General features: G+C 42.9%; 1 protein-coding gene across 3 annotated transcripts in view; it reads right to left on the bottom strand.

The window, feature by feature from the left end:
• The window catches only part of bcam (basal cell adhesion molecule (Lutheran blood group)), a 65237-nt gene that overhangs the window by 16257 nt on the left and 38980 nt on the right, over nt 1-10000 (bottom strand). For all 3 annotated transcript variants that reach the window (XM_084052073.1, XM_084052074.1, XM_084052075.1), the window contains exons 3-8: nt 9858-10000; nt 4140-4213; nt 3627-3723; nt 1253-1435; nt 744-868; nt 59-200 (exon numbers count right to left, since the gene is read on the bottom strand). The exon at nt 9858-10000 is cut by the window's right edge and continues 71 nt beyond it. In XM_084052073.1, coding sequence (XP_083908199.1) covers nt 59-200; nt 744-868; nt 1253-1435; nt 3627-3723; nt 4140-4213; nt 9858-10000 — 764 coding nt within the window. The remainder of the gene's footprint in view (nt 1-58; nt 201-743; nt 869-1252; nt 1436-3626; nt 3724-4139; nt 4214-9857) is intronic.

Below are 10000 nucleotides of genomic sequence, written 5' to 3' on the forward strand. Positions count from 1 at the left end.
AGTGTGCATGTGCGTGTGCGTGTGCGTGCGCGTGCGTGTGTGTGTGTCTCCTACTCACAGCTGACAGTAGAAAGGTTGATCTCTCCGCTCAGGTCAGCGTCCAAGTTATCGAAATCAGTAGCCTTGCACGTATACACACCAACATCTGTACGCTTCACAGACTTCAGCACATAGAGACCGGCATCACCGGCAACAATAGTCTGGACAGGAAAGACATGGGTCAAGTGGAGGAAGGAGAGAGAGGGTGAGACAGAGGAGCTAATGGAAAGAATCATGAAAACCACAGGCCGTTTTTATCAACATTTTATCAACGTCATTGGCCATATTATCATACATTCATATATCATACATCATAAATATATCATAAATCCGTAATTAAAACGTTAATGAAATTACCTGAATAATGAAGTCAACGATTGTTAAACCTCATAAATGTTTGAATTTCGATCGTAAATCAATCTCGTCTCCGGGGACTACTTTTCTTCCATATGCAGTAATTATTTATGTCTCAAATGCATGCACTTGCTTATGTGCACACTTACATGTGCATACAAGCAAATCTTCTCAGCACAAGTTCTCTCTGTCTCTCTCTCTCTCTCTCTCTCTCTCTCTCTCTCTCTCTCTCTCTCTCTCTCTCTCTCTCTCTCTCTCTCTCTCTCTCTCTCTCTCTCTCTCTCTCTCTCTCTCTCTCTCTCTCTCTCTCTCTCTCTCTCTCTCTCACACACACACACACACACACACACCTCTCCTTTGGTGAACTCAAACTCGGGTTGAGGGTTTCCATCTGTCTCACACTTCATGGTGACGGTATCGCCCTCTTTGATTGGCCCAGTGTTGACCAAGGTGAAGGTCGCTGTTTCTGAGGGGTCTGATTGGACAAAGACAGATGAGACATGAAAATGAATAATTATTATACTCAAATGATAATTCAATGATACTGTATGTCAGAGAAGAGTCAGACAGTCAGACAGACAGACAGACAGACAGACAGACAGACAGACAGACAGACAGACCAAACAAACCTGTCTACATAACAGAAATCTGTGGACAATTAAACAGACGATTGAATAACTACCATCTATCTAAATCGGCAACAAGTACAGATGCGACAAAATATTTATACGTGATTTATAATTGATTTATACTTTGTCATATACAGCGTTGTCCCGCAACCACAACTTTAAAATATAAATGAGGAATAATAAGTGATAGGGTTAGAGTTCCTCCATCCTCCTCCGCTCTCCCCACTCACAGTTGAGGTTGATGCTGATGGTGTTAGACTTCTTCTTCTTGATGACCTCTCCTGGCATCATGTACTCCACCACGCAGTGGAACACGGCGTCCTTGTCGGCCTTGGTGGGCTGCATGAACAGCGAGCTCTTGACGGTGTACAGGCCGGACGCCTCCTTCGTCACACCAGGGATCATGTAGGTCTCTGAGTGGAGAGCAAAAGGGGAAAGGGAGAGGTGAGAGGCGAGAGAGAGGGGGATTTTTGGGGTCTCTATCCAAACAGAGATTATGCAGCATCCGGTATCCTTTGTGTTTTTGGTGGTCTTTTTTTAGGTTGTGGTTCCTGTACCCATAGACAGTGTCATCATAGACAAACTCCCGAATATAGGGCATAACAGTGGTGGCCATGTTGTGGTGCCACCGATCGAAAGCCCATTCATACTTTTTCGGCGAAAATATTTATATTCATTATTTTAAGCCTGGAACCAAGCCAACAAGGCCCCTTGTGAATCATGCCCATAAAACATTTGATTCTGTGTCCAAAAAAAAAGTAAAACCGCAGAGAAATTTACATTCATTAAATATGGTACATATTTGGTTGTTTTTACTTAAAATCATGATTCACCTGGTTCGAGGCTTAAAATAATTAATATAAATATTTTCGGAAATCTCTATGGGAAAAATATATGGGCTTTCGATCTGTGGCATCACAAAATGGCCGCCACTGCTATGCTCTGTAACATGGCGCCACTTCTCCATTGAACTCAATGGACGCGGCGCGGCCATCCTTTTCTTTTCTGTCACCCTATTACTTTGAACGGTGTCCTCATGCTCGATAACGTTAAAATGGTTGTTAAGCATTTGATGTGGTTAAGGATCTGGAGGGACTAGTGGTTAGGCAATCATTTGACAAACTCTCATATTCGGAGCTTGCAGAAATTGGTTATTAACCCATTAAGACCTGGAACTGTGTCATTTTTAGATTTGAGCTAAAAAGCATTATTTTACACTTTGGGCTATTCAAAAAATAGCAGATCTACAAGCTCATAGCGCGGCACCGAGTGCCGCACTACGAGCTTGTAGATCTGCTACAAGCTCGTGAAAATGTGTGAAAATCTTTGAATATATATATTTTTAAAGCGAACATTTTTATTCAAATCTTTGCTTCTGGGGGGTCCCTGGAACAAAATATTTTGATGGGGGTCCGCGGCCAAATACATATAATTTTGGGGGTCCTTGACATGAAAAAGATTGAGCACCACTGAAATAGAAACATATGTTTTTCAGAATACTGTTGATATTTAGGAGACATGTAGAATTGGCTTCAGGTCTCAATGGGTTAAAAAAAGTAAATAATACAAAATAATGAATTAATTGGCTAATGGTGGCCTTCAATCTTAAGCTAGTACGTTTTGGTCAGCAAGGGTCTGGAGCATCATTAAGTGATCAGTGGATGCAAGAGAGATAATTTAAGTAAGTGGGTTGAATTGATTTTGAAAGTAGAGTGATGGATGCATTGATTGGCTTACTGAGTAATTGATCAAAGAGAGTTCTTTCTCCACTGGGCAGAGAATTTGAATAACTTGAACGGACTGGTGGATATACAGTAGGAGTAGTGAAGATTTGAGAGATATTTCGAGGGGCATGAAACCCTAGGCTGATTTTGTAGTTTATCTTCCTGAACAGGTTAAAAGCTGCAGAAGGGGGGGGATTAAAACAACATGGCAGGCTAGTAAGCAACACAGCTGCAGCTAATAATAATGGGAACGTTATAGATTCAGGTGTACCCAGAGCCATGGGTGTGCCAATGTGCAAGCACAGACAGTGTCAACTAGTATTGTCAATGCTTGCACACCTAAATCTGACACACCCATTGTTACTTGTTATCAGCTGCAGCTGCGTTGCTTACATCACGCCGTAGTGTCTGTAAGGTCAGGCTTCTGCAGCAGTGTTGATTTTGTCGACTAAAACTATGACGAAAAATGTTCTACGACCACCTTTTTTCACATATACTGACAATTTCGTCAACAAATAAAAACTAGACTAAAATGTTTGGGAGGGACTAGTGGAGAAGAGATCATGTGTCTGTGACGCGGGTGTCACAGACCGAAAATAGTTGATCTACAAGCTCACAACTCAAAGCAACGCAGCGCAAAAGCACTCCGCAAAAAGCAACAACATTTCAGGTAACTAAAATATGACTAAAACTAAACAGAATTTTATTCAAAAGACTATAACTAAAACTAAATCAAAATGTTCCATCAAAATCAACACTGTTCTGCAGCCTGCCATGTTTTTACCCTCATGTAGTTTAGGCAACAACAGTAGACTAAGTTGACTAGACTACAGTTGCAACTCAGGTCCGTTTCAATGAGAATAAGAGGTTAAGCACATACTCAAATTGGTATCCTTGACCTCGGGCAGGGCTATGTCATCTTTGAACCAGATGATCCTGGGCAGTGGGAGGCCGTTCTTGGTCACACATTGACCAATCTGATATAGACGCAAAAGAGAGAGAGCACAGTAAAGAGACATTAGACCAGAGGGACGTTTACTGCTTCAAGGTTCTGCGTACAATCTTCACTGTTAATTTAACTCTGAAAGTATACACAAACGTAACCAAATGGACCACATGGGTCCATTTGGTTACATGTGTATGCTCTCAGACTAGTTACACATAGGTGAATCAACACTGAGTGTTTCACTGTTCATAGTTCAAGGTCTTTATTACCATGCCAAGGATTGTTAGTTATGTTTCTTGGTACTATTGAGTACAAATATACTGTTTTCAATTTACGCACTCACTCACTCACTCACTCACACACTCACACACTCACACACACACACACACACACACACACACACACACACACACACACACACACACACACACACACACACACACACACCTCAGAGCTGGTGGATTCTCCTGCAGTGATGGCCTGATTGGTTGACTGCGTGAGTGTTGGTACCTCAGGGGCATCTGAGAGAGAGAGAGAGAGAGAGAGAGAGAGAGAGAGAGAGAGAGAGAGAGAGAGAGAGAGAGAGAGAGAGAGAGAGAGAGAGAGAGAGAGAGAGAGAGAGAGAGAGAGAGATTATCATTATCATTCACAGATAGGAAATCACTGCTAACCCATATACAGTATGTATTGTAGCTTACACGTGCGTTGACCTTACTGATTAAGGTGAATGGTCCATATCCTTGTACATGTCATTCTCATGTGACCTGCTGTGACCTCATGTGTGCTGATTTGGGTCAAACCTCAGAGGAAAACACTCCTCCCTGTCCCTCCTTCTCTCTCATACACATAAGCACACACACACACACACACACACACACACACACCCACACACACACACACACACGCACACGCACACGCACACGCACACGCACACGCACACGTGCCATTCACACAGGTCTGAGCGTTTCCTCCGTTTCTGCCGTCCTCTCGTTCGCATGCGAGGTCATACTATCACTAACCGCAGCTGTCGTTTGCTTATAAAAATAAACAGCAGACTCTCTCTCTCTCTCTCTCTAACCTACTGTACTCTGTCTCTCCACTTCTATCTCTACCTTGTTTATGGTTTCTGTTGTTCAGTGTTCTTTCCTAAATGATATGCAAGTGTTTTTGTCACATTGGCCACACAGTTGCTGCACAGCCATATGGGACCTGCTGCACAACCAGCACTTGAGGATCTTGAGGCCTTGACTTCAGATTCATACCATATGATGAAATATCCTCCATTTGGAAAAATAGACACCTGCTGCTGCATAGTGAAAGCAAGATTATGCTGCCTTTTGAAAGAAGTGTCTTGACTATTCCATTTAGCTGTTTTTAACCTGGCGGCCCTATTTTGGGCATTTTTTTCAAAACATGTTTTGTGAAAAACAATTGAAAATAGCAGACCTACAGGCTCAGAAAGTGTCACAATGCAATGTGTTGCTACCTGGTAGATCTACTATTTTTGAAAATAAGACCCACACATGACCTCCCTCCTCCCTTGCACAGATACAGCTGCTAAAAGTGAAGTGAAGTCACAGATTGAGTCGCTGGTCTTACTCTTCATTAGCATGCTTTCATTACACTGAGAGACCAAATATTGATTGATTGATTGATTGATTGAATTTATTTGGTGATAAAAGAAGAGAGCACTTCCATAATCCATTAAAGCATATGCTGTCTGTTGTAGCCTGGACAGGCTGAAAGTCTATTCCACTGTCACCTGCTTTGGCAACATTGTAACGAATAAAGCAGGGGTTCTCAAACTCTTTAATTTTAACCTTTTTTTTTTTAAATTAAGACCTGAAGCCGATTCTACATGTCTCCTAAATCGCAACAGTTTTCTGAAAAACGTATGTTTCTGTATCAGTGGTGCTCAATCTTTTTCATGTCAAGGACCCCCAAAATGATATTTGGCCGAGGACCCCCATCTCAACATATTTTGTTCCATGGGGTCCCAGAAGCAAAGATTTGAGTTAAAAATGTTGGCTTAAAAATATATATATATTCAAAGATTTGCACACATTTTCAAGATTTTTCAAAAATATCAGATTTACAAGCTCATAGCGCGGCACTCGGTGCCGCGCTATGAGCTTGTATATCTGCTATTTTTGAATAGCCAAAGTGTAAAATAATGCTTTTTAGCTCAAATCTAAAAATGACACAGTTCCAGGTCTTAATGGGTTAAGGAACCCCTATTACTCTGAGAGTGTACAAATGAAACCAAATGGACCTGAACCCCCCTCATGGAACCCTGAGGGTCCCGGGACCACACTTTGACAACCACTACAATAAAGCATTAATAAATTGTACTGAATTGAGTTATGAAGCACACAGAGATACAGATAGATAGATAAGCAGGAACAGAGAAAGGAAGGATAATATCCTATGTATATAAATAATCACCCAGTCATTTTTTTTTTTTTTTGCGTGAGGTTGGATAACGAAGGCCTTGACAAATGCAAGGTGATAATTAGTTTATCACATACCCATAGCCTTATTTATTAAAAGTGACAACGAGACAACAACAAGAGCACAAACAGCATTTGAGCAACACTAATTGAATAAATAGATTAACATTACTGTCCACATGGCAACTGCCTCGGAAAACTAAATAGTACAGTCCCACTGGGAGTAAGGAGTTGGCTAATAACACGGCTGGCCTTGCCATTATACGCAGCCATTTAACAGTTTTCCACTCCAGGGTCCTCCTCAGAGTCAGCTGTGAGTTTTACACCATCATCTACGAGCAACCCTGTTCGGCATGGTGAGTGCCATCAGCAGCAAGGTCAGACGCGGTGAACGTTCGGCCACTTTAGTTTTTTTCTGATTGGTCTGCTGCTATATCAGCCTTTGGGGCGATATAGCTTTAGCTTGCACTGATTTTCAGCACAACCTTATCCCCCTCTCTGTCTTTTTATCGCCTCAAAGCACTATATAAGTCTGGTGTACTATAATAATTATACATATGATTATTATTATTATTATATTATATTATTATTACATACAGTTTAGAGAGAGAGGCGGGGGATTAAAGAGGGAGGCAGCACCACACAATGAGACACAGTGAGAGAGAGACCCAAGCAGACAGATAAAGGACAGATATATTTATACAGAGTGACAGATGGAGAGCATGACATAATTTACTATTTACTGTTACCTTCCCAAGAGAGTCAGCCAGAGAGGGAGGGACAGAGTAGAAAGATAGACCAACAAAACAATACAGAGAGATGGGAGATTGAGAAACACTCTTTCCGCTTGGTCTCCCAAGAGAGACACCGGGCCTACCAGTGTTGTACCTCAACCACTCCCCACTCCCCAGACATCATAACTCATGTCCTTTTACGTTCAAGCAGGACAGGCAGTCTGTACCTCATCCCCACTGAGACGGAAGGGGAAGCGTGGGGAGGCTGCGCCATTCTTAGAGCTGCCATCATTAACCCCAGCATCCAAAAGGCCTTTGTGAAGCAGCACTTCATTGGAGTATTGTCCAAAATGTCACCCTTCACAACAGACTCTCATTCACAATTAATGGCCATTTTTTATGACCCCAAAGGCTCCTTTTAAACTCCAGTGCCCTTTTCAGTTGCATGTTAAATGGATGACTTACAAGCTCAGCTCCCCACCCCAAAAGAAAGCGCAACTTAACTTATTAAAGGCTTATTTCGTGAACACGTTTCTCTCCCTCTCGTGTGAGTGATTGATCTGTGTAATCAGATATGCTAATGACTCCTATTCATTTCGAGGTGCAGTGTTTAAACGCTGGAAGTAAGATTGATGTCCATCCGGGCGGGGGGGGTGGGGGGGTGGATTTGCCCACGAGAGAGGCAAGGACAACACGACTCACACTGGGGTCAGCCCTCATTGCTGTGGCAATAAATAGGGTGGCTCTCATTAAGGTGAGATCTATTAGACATGACAGGTGCGGGTGAACTATTAATCGATTGTGTCAAGTGTGATTTGGCCACCGTTAATTGACCTTCGGGGGAGTTTATCAACAAGACTGTGTAACCTCCAGGGCCATGGAGTACGTCTAAGTTCGTACAAGAGTCGTCATAATGCACAATTCTTCCCAGATGTAATTCTTTTTGACACATGATGATGTTGATGGCATAAGTGAAGTCTCTTTTTGCAAGATGCACGTTTCTGCAAACACTTAATGCATTCAGGATGCATTAAATATAATTAAACCGTGCCTAAACTAATTGACACGGCAAAGTGGTTGTTTAGAGTGAACATTAAGGATTACAGCTTCTTCTCAGGATTCCCATCTATAGGAAAGGACTGCACACTTTGCGAAACTTTTCAGTTTGGACTGACTACATTCAATAATGCATCTTTATTTCATTAGTTCCACCTATGCACACAAAAAAAGAACAATGCATTTCACAAATGTGCTTAGTCAGGTTCATTTCTATTACAAATGAACCTGACGAAGCACATTTTGTGCAGTCCTTTCATATGGATTTGAATCCTGAGAAGAAGGTTTACGTTTTTTTTTTTAAGTTTGTACTTTTTTCTTTCTGGAAGTGCACGAGTGCTCTCTGAAGGTCTGTTCATACGGAGAGCCTAGCGATGCCGCCTAGCAAGTTATTTTCAATGACAGGCGAGAGGGCAGGTAGGGGTGGGAAATCTTGACAGGCGGAGCAAAAAGCAGGCAACGCTATGAAACTGGCGTGCACACTAACAGAGTTGAATTGTGTTGAACTCTTTCTACGCGACCAGGGCAGAGAGGCCACGAAGGCCATGGCCGTCGTTGCCCCTCAGTTTGGCCTTGTGCCCCTAGAAGAAATGGCATGCCCTGAGGCCACAGTGGACTTTAATGCCCCAGTTGACTGTACCACTTTCTCCTCTGTTTGTTTCTTGTCAATATGTCGACACCAGTGTCTCTTTCTTGTCATGTAGACACCAGTGTCTTTTGTTGAGAGTCCCAATCTTTAAACCAATCCAGTGACTTTGATTGGTGCAGGGCTGAGCATGGATCACATTGTAAATACCATAATTTATTTATGTCACTGCAGAGAGTCTACATATTACATTTTAAATCATCCTTAACACTTGAATTCAATTGATTCTTTCAATGGACTAAAATCTTGTTTTATTTGATGGCCTTCCCGGCCTGGCATAAAGGCCTTTGTTCCCTCAAAAAATGGACAACACCAAAGGCCAAGTGGCCTTGCCCCTAAAATGACCAAATTCCAGGCCTGTACGCGACACATAAAAACACGTCTATTCACATGAGGAGTGGGGTGCGACCACGAGCAAGCAAGTACGCAGGCATAGTGTTGTGAAGTATCTCTGTACCAAAAGGTCATAGGTTTGATCCCTGTGTGGTGGCCTTTAGAATCAAATGTTTTGGGCATGTGCTCACAGGTCTCCCTTTCTATCCTGTGTCTCTGTCAGCATTCCTACTGACTCAATATAACCAACATGTACAAAGGGGCGCGGGGCGCCCACAAGTCATAAATTCCACACATCAACAACTGATTGGAGAGTGAGTGCGCTGTCAGGACAGGACAGGACAGGACGGGTGGAGGACAGGGCTCCTCCTATCAAGTGTTTGTTACCTTTGCTGTATAACAATATCAAACACAACAGCAAAGTGAAGACAATGAGAAATGAGAGATTTTAAATTAGTTGTAAATAAATGTGTAATTGGAGCAGGTGTGTTCTAAGTCACTGGTTCTCAAAGTGGGGTCTGGGGAACCCCAGGGGTCCTTGATGGCGTCACCAGCTAAATGATTGATAGTTAAGAACCAAAGGGTTAAATGAAATACAATGAATGCACTTTATGCCTTGAAGGAGAGGCAAATAAGGCAGAATGGAGTTCTGTGTTTAGCAACACGGAACTCCAGTTCTCAATGTTTTTGACGATCTGTCCAAAAAGCGGTTAAAACATCAGAGGTGTGCCGTCTCAAGTGGACTTGAGCCACGGGAGGCACCACCGAGTGAGCTAAAGTGAGCGAGTTGACGCGCCGAGCGTTGTGAAGTCCGCTTTGAGCCGACTCAGCGCCGTCCGAGTTATGTCACGAAAGGCACAGAATCGTAAATCATATATTCCCTGAAAGTCATATTCTGACTTTTTTGACCCCCCTTCACATCACATGTTTTTTTGTGCCTACTCACAGAAGACTTTGAGCATGGTGCTGTCCTCGCCTGTGCCGGCCACGCCGGCATTGACCTGGCAGTAGAACGCGCGCTCGTCGGTGGGCATGGTGGGGGTAATGGTCAGGGTGAAGTCATCGCCCATGCTGACACGCTCGAACAGG

Source organism: Gymnoscopelus microlampas (assembly GCF_963454915.1).
Source record: "Gymnoscopelus microlampas genome assembly, chromosome: 3".
Lineage (NCBI taxonomy): Eukaryota > Metazoa > Chordata > Actinopteri > Myctophiformes > Myctophidae > Gymnoscopelus > Gymnoscopelus microlampas.